This window comes from Peromyscus californicus, unplaced genomic scaffold (genome assembly GCF_007827085.1).
Source record: "Peromyscus californicus insignis strain IS unplaced genomic scaffold, ASM782708v3 Scaffold_8__1_contigs__length_139910024, whole genome shotgun sequence".
In the NCBI taxonomy this organism is placed as follows: Eukaryota; Metazoa; Chordata; class Mammalia; order Rodentia; family Cricetidae; genus Peromyscus; species Peromyscus californicus.
In genome coordinates this window covers 129,420,982-129,435,375 of record NW_026294606.1, presented here as the reverse complement: position 1 = coordinate 129,435,375, position 14,394 = coordinate 129,420,982, and the positions used below count along the sequence as shown (strand labels likewise).

Below are 14,394 nucleotides of genomic sequence, written 5' to 3'. Positions count from 1 at the left end.
TGCCGCTTCCTCGCCCCTCTCGCCACAGGTGTGGAAGACATCGTGGCTATAATGATTCCTGAGCCCAAAGGGAAGGAGATAGTAAGCCTGCTGGAAAGGAATATCACCGTGACCATGTACATCACCATCGGAACCCGGAACTTGCAAAAATATGTGAGCCGCACATCGGTTGTGTTTGTCTCCATCTCCTTCATTGTCCTGATGATCATTTCCCTCGCATGGCTGGTCTTTTATTATATCCAGAGGTTTCGATATGCAAATGCCAGGGACAGGAACCAGGTGAGTAGCTCATTAAGACAAGCATCGCTCTGTAAACTTAATGCAAACAACACATATTATGGTATAAATTGTGTAACTCAGAAATAACAGGATGAGATCAAAAATGTCCACTGACTCCACTCCACAAACACTGTTAACTTCTCCAGTGCAGTTTTTCAAAAAAATTCTTACATTGGTGTTCTGATGTTTTACTGATATTGTCATCTAAGATGATGATTTATCCCATACTCTGTCCCATTGCTCATCTTTAAACAGATGTTTATTTAAGCAGACACAGAATGAAGGGACAGGAGCCTAGATTGTGCTAACAGTGATAACACGACTTGAAAATTACCTGGATTTCTTCCTTGGGAATGTGCGGGGGGATGAGATTTTTGTTTTTAACATAAAACTGTTTTTTAAAGTAGTACATTTTGGACATATATACATTGTATAAAACGTGACTGTTGCCGGGCGGTGGTGGTGCACACCTTTAATCCCAGCACTCGGGAGGCAGAGGCAGGTGGATCTCTGTGAGTTTGAGGCCAGCCTGGGCTACCAAGTGAGTCCCAGGAAAGGCGCAAAGCTACACAGAGAAACCCTGTCTCGAAAAACCAAAAAAAAAAAAAAAAAAAAAAAAACGTGACTGTTGTATAGCAGAATGCAATGGAAACAATCACCTTCCATGTGAGTCCTAGCTGCCTACTTCTACCCCATAGAGTATCTTTCAGGGATATTTTGCACATGCCTAGATGCATATGCTTGTATACGTAAACACGCTCTTTAAAACAGCATGAGAGCATAGTTAACTCTGCACCTTTCTCTCTCTTCATCCTGGAGACTAATTATCATGGAGATTAATTCATCCCAACACAAAACCAAAAGCCTTCTCACTTCTCATGAGTGCCTAGCATTGCACTGCCTTCATATGCCATAGTCATTTATCCAGTTTCCATTAATGGACATGTTTTCTCTTTCAGACAAGACATATGTATGTGATACTTAGCACATTTTTTAGTGTATTTCTAAGGTAAATTCTCGATGTTTAATTGACAAGACGATAGTATATGTATTTAAACTATGATGACTGCCATATTGTCTTCCAAAATAATATTGTTGAACCAATTTATACTTCAACCAACAATATTTAAAAAGCAGTTTGTTGGGGACAGCAATTTGGCTCCGGGGGCAAAGGTGCTTGACTCCAAGCCTGGTAACCTGAGTTTAAGCCCCAGAATCCACAGACTAGAAGGAGAGAACTGACTCCCACAAAGTAGGACCTCCCCATGCACCCCTCAGGACAAGCACATGCATATGTGCACACATGTATACACAGACACACAGACGGACAGACAGACACACAGAGACATAGACACACATGCGTGCGTGCGCGCGCGCGCGCGCACACACACGTAAGAAAAACAGCTTTCCGTATCCTTACCAAAGGAATGTTGCAGCTTTTTATTGACTCAATGAATCATGTCACTCTTTTTGTTTTGTTTTGTTCCTGTGGCGCTGCGCATTGACCCCTGGCCTTGCACATGCTAAGCCACAGCCCACCACCGTGCTTACCTTCCCAGCCATGGCATCACACTTTTCAAATCATAAGTAATGCTACATGTGTTCTCAAGTCAGTATGAAACAGGACGTCTCTGTTCCGGACCCGCTTCTGCGATCCGATGCTTTTCAGTTGAGTTGTTGGATACTTTGTTATTAGTGTGTATCAGGTGCTTATCGGTCGAGGAAATTAGCCAATTTTTTTATGATACGGGATTACATTTCTCAGCTTCTTGTTATCTTTACCCTTATCTGTGGCTCTCTGAAGCGTGAAGGTTGTTGCTGTTGTTAAGCAGCTGAATCTATCCAGTTTTGAATAAACCTCTAGAGCTCATGTTATTAGAGCTTCTCTGGGCCAGACCTTTAGAAAAACATTCTCTCTGCTTTCCTTTACCTCGTTTTTATTTCTTTTATGATTAAATCTTACAGAACTTCTCTTTATAAAGAATGAAGCAGAGGTACTTTTTTTTATGGTGACCTGCCATTTTTATGACTGGCACTTTTGAATAATTACCTTTCCCCTCGTGTGCAATAGCCTCCTTTAACCATATGAGGTACCCCTGGGAGAGAAACTCATCCTGTGTCCACGCTCTCAGAACTGTTCCCCTCACTCCCTGGGCTCCTGCTCCAGTGCCGTGTTATCTCAGGAACGACAGAATTCTACACACCGCGCGTCTCTCCCTGCTCATCCTCTCTGTGGCAGTGTCTTCACTGCATTTTTGTCTGTGAGTTTGGAAGTGTCATGGCAGCTTTCAAAGCTGTAGGATAATTCACAGCAAGTTTATAACTGCGGTCTTGAATCTCCTCAGTACAGTTTGGTTTTGCTTGTTCTGGGCTCTTTAGTCTCTGGTAGCACTATTAAAGGATCCCTGTTTGTAGCTAGAGTTTTCCTGCCTGGCCCACAGTCAGGACAAATCTGTCACCTGCCAGTCCCACAGCCGTCAGACCCAACCAAGTAAACACAGAGACTTATATTGGTTACAAACTGTATGGCTGTGGCAGGCTTCTTGCTAACTTTTCTTACACCTTAAATTAATCCATTTCTATAAATCTATACCTTGCCACGTGGCTCGTGGCTTACCGGCATCTTCACATGTTCTTTGTCATCCTGGCGGCTGGCAGTGTCTCTGACCCAGCCTTCCACTTCCCAGCTTTATTCTCCTCCTTGTCCCGCCTATACTTCCTGCCTAGCCATTGGCCAATCAGTGTTTTATTTATTGACCAATCAGCAACACACTTGACATACAGACCATCCCACAGCACCTGTCAATGTGACGTAGTCTTCTTATGCTTGTTCCCAGGTACTTAATCATTATGTGTTGGTTTAGTTGTTTCTAATTTTAAACATCCTATTTCACTTCACTGGCATGTCTAATAACTCCTCTAAATAATCTAAAATAACATGGAAAGCTAATCTCTCAACCTATAGTATTTAAGGGAATACTCTCAATTTAATGAGATTTTTGAAATAAATTTTCATCATATTATTTTTCATTCAGTTTTATAGGTTGAGATATTTTTCTCTTGTTACAAAGTATGTAATTTTGTAAATGTCAACATTACTGGGGTTTTTTTAAATCAAGAATGGATATTTAATTTTTCAAAGGTGACATTTTGATAGTAGTTTCCAGTAAGTGGCATCCATTAATACATCATGTTGGTTGCTGAATGACCACACCTGAGTCCAATTCTGTGTCCTCACTAAATGCTGCAGTAGTCCATATAATACCAGTTAGACTCAAGGTGATAAACATGGAATGTGTCCACCTGGCTCTTATTGGGTTCCATAGGAAGGATATATTTGTACATTGATTATTAAAAAGATAGTTATCAGCTAATTTGACAGTCATAAATAAAAAATATGTGTTTTTATGGCCATGGGGAATCTAAGCAGCCACCTGCACTTAAGGCAAGGATGAAATTTGAAGCTGTGAACTAGTTAGACCTTGAGTTCATTGCATAATCCTTTTGATCACTCTACTTTCCGCAGGTAGATAGGGCTTGTGTGTCCATTTAGGCACATGTGTGCTCAGTGAGACATTTATTAACTTTCCTTGAATTACAATGTGTTATCACCAAGGTCACTCAGTGATGGGACCATGTTAAAAGTTAGCCCTGTTTCCCTGATCAATGTGAACACTACATTTTTAGCCCCTTTTAAAGAATGGGATAAGAGCTTAGGAAAAAATATCTTTTGATAGACGGTGTTCCACTCTGTTCAACAGAACATTACAGCTGTGCAAGCCATATCTATAATAAGCAGCAGGTTGACTTAAATCATTTATTTTTATTACAGTATCACTGACCTTCAGAAAGAGTGAGCCTCCATGTCTTTCTAGGCCCATAGCCTGAGATGAAACAGGAAAGGACTTTATCTCACATTGGAATGTGTTCTGCTGGCAGGTATCTGAAGAAGGACTAAGCTTGAATTAGTCTGTTGTAGATATCCACCTGGCTTCATGTGGTTCATGATTTAAAAACCTTCCCCAGCATCTTACATGATAATGATGCTTTTCGTGCTGTTCTGTACATGCAGAAGGTCAAGTCAGTGCAGCTGCTCCTGGAGTGAGATCCGCTGGGTAGTCACAGCAGTCTTCTACATGGTGACCCGGAGAAAAAGGGCTGCAGCTGAAAGTGGATAAGAACTTTGGCTACTGTTTCGTGCTTCCTAAAACAGGGTGGTAGTTAAAGGCACCAGCTTGGGAATCAGGGCCAGTGTGGGCCAAACATTTGATGAGACCTAGAGGCAACACTTTCAGGAGCTGTTTCCTCTGCCCAGGCCCCAGTTGCCTCAAATATAAGGTCAGCATGACAGCATGCCAGCCCTGGAGTCGTGCTGTGAGGGTCAAACAAGAAACGTGTGGCATTATCAGTATTTAAATGTTAATTGCTCGTTTCTTGTATATAGAAGTCTATACATGAGGTTGTTACAATTGGAAACAGAATAGAATCATTTTTCCAACTTTCCTCTAGAACTACAGGAAAAAGAGGTTTATAAATATAATACCCAGCTAGCCACGGGCATGTACAGTCATAGCCTCAAAACAAAACACACACCTAGGCCCTGTCTCAAAACAAAAATAAATTCTTAAAAATTTCACTGTAGATGAAAAAAATCTAGTTTTTGTGGCAACTCCTATGCCGTGAAACACTTTTAAAAATTCAAACAATAGTGTATAGCCAGAGTAAAAATATAGTAACCATGAAACGAAAGTTACGCATTTCAGAGTAAAGATCCTTCCCACACCAAATTCCCCTAGCAATTATCCTCCAGTCTTCCCGGAGGGAAAAACTCTGACCATATCCTCTGTGTGCTTCCGGCAGTGCTGGTGTGTGTATGAATATTTTTTAAAGTTATTTTCACATTTGTTACCTAGATAAGGGCTCTTACAGCTTGTTATAGTACAGCAACAGGAACACACATTAAAATAGACAGCAAACACCATGTGAAGGACCATAATTACCATGGACAGTGGTGGGTTTGGACTACAGTCTCACAAAAAAATGCTAAAGTGTCAAATTACGGAGCTTTTTCAAGTTCTTGTGGACCCAATATAGAACATAGAAATATGTCTTAGTTTACACCTCTTGTGCCAGCCAATATAGAAGGGGAAAGAGACTCTGTTTTTTCCTTCTATGCTTTCACTCAAATGAGAACATGTACACTTCTGCCCCAAATATAGGGTTTTCTCTCACATTAACTGATTCCCCAACAACATTGTCCTAAGGTTTCTCTGGTCCCATGGGGTCCCACCCAGCCCTCGCAGCCAAATGGACCCAAGTAAACACACAGAGGCTTATATTATTTACAAACTGGCCCTTGGCAGACTTCTTGCTGGCTAGTTCTTAGAACTAAACTCAGCCCATTTCTATTAATCTATATGTCACCACGTGTTCCATGGCTTTACCTGTGTGCTGTTACATGCTGCTCCCTGGACGGTGGGACGGCGTTTCCTGTGCCTTTGCCAATACTCTAACTCGATTTTGACACATGTTGCGGTAGCACCCACGCTACCACCACCCATTCACCATGTCCGAGCGAGGGGCTGTGGATTAAAAAAAAAAGAGACAAGAGACAGTGAGTCATTCACCACAGCAGAATGCCGAATGCCGTTTATTGAAAGAGGGAGGAAACCTTAAATACAGGCTTACAGCACAATGGGGGAACCCCGGAGGGCAGAAGTTCGCTACCGAATAGTCTACATTCTTGCATCTAAGCTGTTTACACCAAATGCAGGATACACAAACAAAGAACCTCCGGTGAGCGTTCAGTAAGAAGGAAATCAGCAGGGAATCAGCATAGGGAGGACATCTGGTCAGGGTCGGCAAGCAGACAACAGTTTACTTGATATGGGAAGGCCAGGGCCCACAGACACATGGAAATACTGTCAAACCCCAAGGTGAAGGAAGGGCTCTGTTTCACATGACTGTGCATTCTAGATGTGGATCAAGTCCAAGTTACATACCTGTGCACCTGGAAGACAGATTGTACACAGGCAAGCTCTTGACTTAATGTTTTCCTGTTCATTCAAAAACGTTACAGCTCGGGGACAGCCAGGTTAAAAGGGACAGAAAGTTCAGTATGGAAGGCAGAGTATCGAACTTCTATATCTTGTCTAAGAGGGACAGCTTCCATATGCTCAGCAGCCTGTTCTCTGAACCCTGTTTGGGGCTTTGTGGAGGCTTCATTACCTATGCAGGAGGGATTAAATCATCATTGTTCATTGGTGATCAATTAAACCGCCAGTCTCTCTTTCTCAGGCAGAGAGAGAGCGAGTTTATTTTCCACATTTATTACACAGTCACGACCTCTGCCCTCATGGAGAAGCTGTTGTTGTAATAGCATCAGCGGGCGGTACTGCACTCAGGGCACACGCGGTGGTAGGTCTGAAAATCCCACACCTCTAACCACAAAGTTCTGAGGCAAGCAGCCCCATCCTTGGGGACTTTCCAAAAGCCACCTTATTAATACAAAGCCAGGGGTGGGCTGAAAATGCCTTTTTTGAATAACAAGATTGGTTCACATTTGCCGCTCCCATCACATAACCGCAGGGATTTGGGGAGCTCTCACCAGAAACTAAGATAAAGAACAAAATGTGTGTTTTGTATGAAGTGCCACAATATCACACGGTCTAATTATTAACTCTTCAGTTTCCTCTCCAGAGTGTTCCACTTCAGCTGAGAAGTCATACAGTTACAATATGTTTGAGAGAAGCAGAGAATTAAGGGTATAATTAGCTCAATTTCAAACATCTACTACAAATGGGGAAGGCAGAAGAGGTCCAGTGGGGTTGATTTTAACATTGCATTTGGCAACATTAAATTTAGAAGCTTATTAAATATTGGAGCAGAAATGCCTGGGAGGTTTTTCACTAAGAGGCCACAGCTCAGAAGAGAAGTCAGAGATGGAGAAAGGGATATGGAAACATCAGCTCATGGTACCACTTAATCATCAGAACTGGCAGGCTTACCTAAAAAGTGGGTACCCTAGAGAAGACTTGGGATATGCAAATATGACTTAGTGTCTTCCTTAGTCTATCCACTTTTGATGTTGTTACAGTTATGGAGGGCAATCTCTTTCCTTGTTTATCATAAGGGTCATGGCTAGCACACCACTAACAAGAAAAGTCAAAAAGAGATCAACATGGCTATTAGAACTCATCAGTTTATATTTGGTCTTCTTCCAAAAAGAAGGCCAAAGAACCCAGGAGGAAGTATCTATCATCCTTAGGGTCACAGAGAAAAGAGAGCTACATAGAAGTGTGATTGGGCAAAGAGTACAACCTCCTGGTGACAGACTGGGTGTGGGTAGCAATGCCAGTCTGCTAAGATTCCTCTGGGATTTTCCTATGCTGCACTTCTCTGTCCTGAGTAAAGGCAGACTTCTCAGACATGAAGGCTTTCAAGTATGAGGAGCAAACCTGACCTTTATGGGTTTCGAGTTTGTTTGGGTTTTTTGTGGGAGGAGGAACTCTAGCTCCTATGACTCACCTTAGAGAAGAGGAACTATGACTTCCATGACTTATTTTGGGGGAGCAGAAACAGTTCCATGTGAAACCTGGCTTCTGAAGCTGCTCCTGAGACCCTCGGCTGTCCCTCAGCTCTCAGAACTCGGCGTGTCAAAATGGCACAGTTGTGGGTATGATTTTTTGAGACCAGCACTGCATCCTCCATCCAAGGTCCCACAGTTTTGCTTCATGTGATTATTCTCCCCTTCTCTGCATTCCTAATACTCAGGAAATGAAAAGGAAAATGTCTTATTTTCCCCCAGTTTCCTAAATATTTAGAAAATCGCCAATTTAGAACCTTGAATTTGATGAGGTACGTCATCATTTAACATCTCATGGATATTTACAGGGCCCTTTTTCTCTTAATATATAGTTCTTTCCTTATTTTCTGTAAAGCAATTTATCTTCACTACTGTCAAAAAATTTTCCAGTAACCTTGATAAATGTCTTTTTCACCTGTTCAGAACAAATTGATGGATAAATCTAATTACCAGCATGTCCTACTCTTGACAATCTTTACTAAAAAGCAGAATTTGGAATTACTTGTGTTAGAAGACATCCATAAGCATATTAACCAGACACTGTGGGGGATGCCCCTGGACCCGAAGGATGGTACACACCGCCATGGCTCCTCCTTCTACCTGAAGTGATCTCTAAGTCTTCCTCACCATTGCTCCAACTGAGACTCACAGAAGAGTTCTGTGTCTGGATAGACAGCAGGTCCCAACACATGCCTCCTTCCCTTTTATGCTTGGTACAGTTGAGAACTCTAAGCTAAGCATGTAGCTGGGCAGCATGTGTCGTGTCTTGAACCCAGTCTTCAAGAACACCAAGAAGAAAAATCAAAGAAACAAGCAGCCCGAAGCAAGAGAGATCATACAACAGCTTTATGGAGGCCGCTTTCTGTCACCCTGAGTCTCTTTCTTGCTCTGACAGAGTACCTAAGAGGATGCTGTCAACGTAGGGAAGCTATTCTATCTCAGAGTCTCACGGGTTTCAATCCTCAGTTGACTTGCTCCATCGCTATGGACCTGTCACAAGTCAGAACATCGTGAGGAGGCTGCTCAGCTCTTGGCAACCATGAAGTGGCAAGAGAGTAAGAAAGAGTAAGAGAGTGAGAAAGCCAGAGAGCTAGCGGAGGGACACAGAGAGAGCAGACAAGATATGCCTTGTTTCCAGTCTATCACATTGAAATTAACAGCCATATTGGACCAGAAACACTGAAGTTATTTTTTTCCATTTTCATATAACACACTATATTAAATATGTATCATCTTCATAGGTTTGATTATAGACTACAATAAAAATATTCTCTAAATATTAGAGGCAGGGAGTGTTCCTAGATCCTTGAGCTAGGAACTCATCAATGGATGCAGTGATGAAGTCAGCATCCTTGTGGATCTAATCACCTCCCAATAGTTTCACCAGCTGAGGAACAAGCCTTTAACAGGTAAGCTAAAAGGCTCATGTGTCTATGTACAAGCTGGTCACAGTGGCACCTGCCTTTAATCCCAGCACTCACGTATGAGTTCTAGGCCAGCCAGGGCTTTATAGTGAGCTGCTGTCTCAGACAAACAAAAGAAGTTTATGCTTTGGGGCCTGAGGGTGGCTCAGAAGCAGAGTATGAATGACATTGAAGAAGCCCCGGTTTTATTTATCAGCTCCTTAATTTGCATTTTGGAAATCCCAAATACCAGTTGAAAAGTGCACACTTTGCAAATATTGAAAGCAGGGCTGTTTTTTTTTCTCTGTGTGATTTTCCACGTCTCTTGAAAAGCATGTACATGATTACAGACCCAATCTGGGAAGCTAGAAATAGGTAGCTCCCTGGGGCTCATTGCTGGTCTAGTCGGCAGGCTGGGGAACAATGAGAGACCACACACAAAAGGAATATTGGCATTCATACATACGTATATACATAGGCAAATGATAGAGCAGTTTAAACATTTTTATGGTGCCTTTTTTCTCTTATTTTATCACTCCAGAACATAACAAAAAGCTCACACTACCTGGCTCCATAATCACCATATGATGTATGATATATGTCTCAGAAGTTAAGTTTCCTGTGCCCTGGAGTCTGGGCCATCTGTCCTGCCCCTGCCAGGTCGGGCTGTTATATCTTTCCTGAAACACTACGAAAATGGTGTTCTTTTCCTCCTCAAAGGAGGTATTATCTATCATAATGCACAGAATGAGGCTGCAAAGAGAGTAATGAATCTATGACAGAACATTTCTCAGAATGGTTGGATGAAATATGTCCTTCCTACCTTTGCTACCAGAGTCCAAGGCCATAGGGAACCTGACTTTGGGTAGATTCGACATATCAGATCCAGCCACTCAGCCTAGGAATCAAACAGGAAGTCACCAGGAAGGCCAGGAAAGGAATCTGCTCAACAAGGTACGTTAAAAAAAAAAAAAAAAAGAAAAAGAAAGAAAGAAAAGGAAAGATAAGAAAAAACAAAACAAGCCGGGGAGCGGCAGTCGACTTCCTTGTCCTGGCTTCAAGGGTATTGACACACGGTCCAGGATTCCAGCGGCAGGAACAGGAAGCATAGATAGTATACCATCTTAGTCAAATGGGGTTTGGTTGATCATGATCTCAGCACTGTTTCTCTGAGGAAGGTGAGGGCCTTATCACTCCCGGGGCAATTCAGTTCCCATTTGGAGATGAGTTTTTTGTTTACAGCAGCAAGTGTTTCGTCCAAGGCTTATAGTTCTTAGCCACTTTAGGGAAATGACTAGAGACAGGCAGGCTCCAATCCCAGAGCCCAGAACAGGAAGTTGGAAAGACTCACGAGCTATTATGTATGATGTCTCTGCAAATCTCAGTGGCTAACGGAGGAGCAGGGTACATGTGTGTAGTATTTGTTGGCATTTGCCTGTAAGAACACATACAGAAGCCAGGGACCGATGTTGCCATTTCCATCTCTGTTTCTCTCTACCTTAATTTTTGAGGCACGGTTTCCCACTGAGCCTAGATTTTGAATTTCAATCAGGCTGCCTGGCCAGGGATCCCTGCCTAGATCTCCCCATCCCCCACTCCACTCCACTCCCATTAGAGATGCTCACCACACCCAGCTTTTTCCCTAACTGCTGAGGATCCAGACTTAGGTCTTTACGCTTGCTCAGCTGCAATCACCACGCCATCTTTCCAGCTCCAGATCCTAGTGGTTCTTATCTCGGCGTCTTTTCCTTAAAGGGGAAGGGCTACCAGCTTCAGACGAAGACTTCTTAAATAATTAATGTACCTGTGTGCAGACCGATCAGGACGTGGCCCAAAGTTTAAGGCCTGAATGGTGCCAGAAATAAAATGAAGGCAGACCTGGTGCCTTGCTTTACCTTGCTTTCAGTTAACCCCTGAGTGTCTGCCAAAGCAGCTGCTCAGTTCCTGCCACAGCTTTGAGAACCACTTGATTTCTGGTAACTTCCGGGAGGGGAGGCCTAGAAGGCCTCGTGTCTATGACTTCTCTGTTTTCTAGTTCACTGTCTCCTGGGCTGTTAGTCCTGGGAACTTAGGAAGCCCGCCTTCTAAGTGACTGGACCCTTCAGGAAATCACTGGACCCTCTGGACTGAGGTCATACAAATGCTAGGCGTGGAGCCTAGCTTTCTAATTCCCTAACCACCAGCTGTCTTGTTAGTCATGATGCCGGGTACCTTAACATCAGCTTGCTGATTGGACTTCACTATCTTTTTTTAAGAAAGGCAGCTTGCAATGCCTTTTATAGGGCATAGGAAGAGCCTTTTCTCTTAGGAAGAGAGAACAGGAATGAATGTCTTCAAACATTGGTCACAGTATAGCTCCTTAACTGTGTGCACAATATGTATAAGACTCTGGGTTCAAACTCCAAGACCACAAACAAAAACTATCCAATTTCTATGTAGATGTAGAGAAAAGTAAAGATAAATACACAACCAAAATTTAAAGGCATTTTTTCCTAACTTACCTTATAAGTTCATGTTTAGGGGCATATGCCATTTGCTAAAAAATTGATTTAAGTGAAATATAATTTTGAAAGCATCATTTTTAGCCAAATGTGGTGGTGCATGGGCACATACTCCAATCTCAGCATTCAGGAGGCTGATACAGGGTGATGGGAAATACTTGACCAACCTGGGTTCCCTAGGAAGACCCTAACATAGGAAACAAGATGGGAGGGAGGAGGGAGGAGGGAGATGGATTACTTCTGGTGCACTGCATTGTAGTATAAGCTACAAGATGGGAGGGAGGAGGGAGGAGGGAGATGGATTTTCTACTCAATTTAAACTCTCTCACTCATCGGAAATAAACAATTGAAGCCGGGCGGTGGTGGCGCACATCTTTAATCCCAGCACTCGGGAGGCAGAGGCAGATCTCTGTGAGTTCGAAGACAACCTGGGCTACAGAGTGAGTTCCAGGACAGGCTCCAAAGCTACACAGAGAAACCCTGTCTCAAAAAAACAAAAAAAGCAAACAAAAAATTTAAGTGACTGAATTGAACACAATATTCTAAAATACCAACTAAACATAATTGCAGCTTTTTCTGAACTTTGATAAAGAAAGATAACTAACATTTCATGGTGCTGAAGAGATGGTTCAATAGTTAAGAGCACTGGCTGCTCTTCCAGGGAACCCAAGGTAAATTCCCAGCACCCACATGGCAGCTCACAATCATTTATATAACTTTAGTTCCAGGGGATGCAATGTCCTCTTTCTGGCCTCTATGAGCACCAGGGACACACAGGCATGTTTATAGGCAAAAGGCTCATATGTATAAAAGAATTTAAGTAGTTTTTAAAAATAAAAAAAAAAAGAAAGATGTCCAACGTCTCTTTATCTGAGGTTCAGATGTCTTCTTTTAAATGTAATGCCCTACAGACCTGTGACATTTGCTCCTGAGAACAAAATGACATCAGTGTTTTTCTTTTTTACCAGTCCATGGTAGCTACTGGTCAAGACTGGAGGCTTCACTGGACTGGTTACTCAACTTTACCACCTTACAGCATATATCACTGCTGTTCAGCAGTTCTCAACCTGTGGGTCGCGACCCCCAGACCTTTCCACAGGGGTCACGTGAGACCACCAGAAAACACAGAGATTTACATTATGATTCAGAACAGTAGCAAAATTACAGGTATGAAATATCAGTGACAATAATTTTATGGTTGGGGGTCAGCACAAGGTGAGGAACTGTTAAAGGTTCATGGCCTCAGGAAGGCTGAGAACCACTGCTCTTAGTTCCTTTGTAACTCCCCTTTCCTAGCTAAAGTTCTCCCATGCTTTAAAAAATCTATTGTTTGAATGTTTTATTTACTCATCTTTTATGGAGATCCTTCTAGGTGATGAGCTACAGAGGGTAGGAGTTTGGGAAATTATAGTTCAGAAACGTTTCTTCTAAAACCCAGATCAGCATTTGACAGAAAATACAATTAAAAATATGTGCAATGCATGGTGGTACATGATTCCAGTCCTAACACTCGGAAACTGAGTGGATTTTGAGTTCAATACCAACCCAGGTTATGTAGTAAGACCTTGTTGCAAAAAAATAAAGGACAAAACAAAAACGTATGTGTGTGTGTTTGTGTGTGTGTGTGTGTGTGTGTGTGTGTGTGTGTGTGTGTGTGTGTGTGTGTGAGTGTGTGTGTTGCCATTAATGGCTGGAGGGCTAGAAAAAAATATCAGTGAGGAAAATGAAATAACATGGAGAAAAGCTCACTTTCTGCTTACTTATTTAAATAAAAGAAAAGTGATTTATAAGGACTTGAGAGGTTTTGATTGGTTGGTCAACAGGCTGATTGGCTAGTGGCTTGATGCCTGGCTGCAGGGTGGGACTGCTGTCTTGCTGTGTTGTGGTATAGTTGCCCAAGCTCTGAGGTTTTGATTGGTTGGTCAACAGGCTGATTGGCTGCAGGGTGGGACTGCTGTCTTGCTGTGTTGTGGTATAGTTGCCCAAGCTCTGTAAACTGTAGTGCTTTCTGGAGAATCTACCTTTCTCGTGGGGCTGCAGGAAGGGTAAGGAAGTAAAACACTTCAGCGGTGCCGCAGACATTGTAGGCTTCACTGCTATGGTGGTTTGAATTCGATGTGTCCTTATTCTCCGGCATTTGGATAACTGGCCCCCAGGTGGTGGTGCTGTTAGGAGAGGCTTAGGGAATGTGGCCTTGTTGGGAGAACTATGTCAGCGGAGGTAAGCTCTGGAAGGTGAAAGCCTTGCACCATTCTTTGGGTGATCTCTCTCCTTCCTGTTCAGCTACCATGCCTGCCACCTGCCAGGTATCCGCTCCGTGATGGTGATGGACTCTTATCCCTCTGGAACCATTAGCCCAAATAAACACTTCCTTCCAAAGTTGCCTTGGTCATGGTGTTTCCTCACAGCCATAGGGAAGTAGCTAAGACAGCTAGGGTGTTCAGTATTCTTAGGAGAAAAGTATGGGGTGTAGCCCAGCAACACAGTGCTTGCTCAGCAAGCATGAGACCCTAGATTCAATGCCCAGCACAAGGAAAACAAAGGCAATTTAAATTTTAAAAAATTATAACTCATAAAAGAAAACTGAACATTATTATTACTGTCATCATGATCTGAACAAAACCAA

General features: G+C 42.7%; 1 protein-coding gene across 5 annotated transcripts in view; it reads left to right on the top strand.

Annotated features, from left to right (window-relative positions):
• Rnf150 (ring finger protein 150) overlaps positions 1–14,394 on the top strand; it is a 252,760-nt gene that overhangs the window by 133,643 nt on the left and 104,723 nt on the right. For 4 of the 5 annotated variants that reach the window (XM_052729619.1, XM_052729616.1, XM_052729617.1 and 1 more), the window contains exon 2: positions 29–279. In XM_052729619.1, the coding sequence (XP_052585579.1) occupies positions 29–279 (251 nt within the window). The remainder of the gene's footprint in view (positions 1–28; positions 280–14,394) is intronic. The other variant, XM_052729620.1, reaches the window with a different exon arrangement.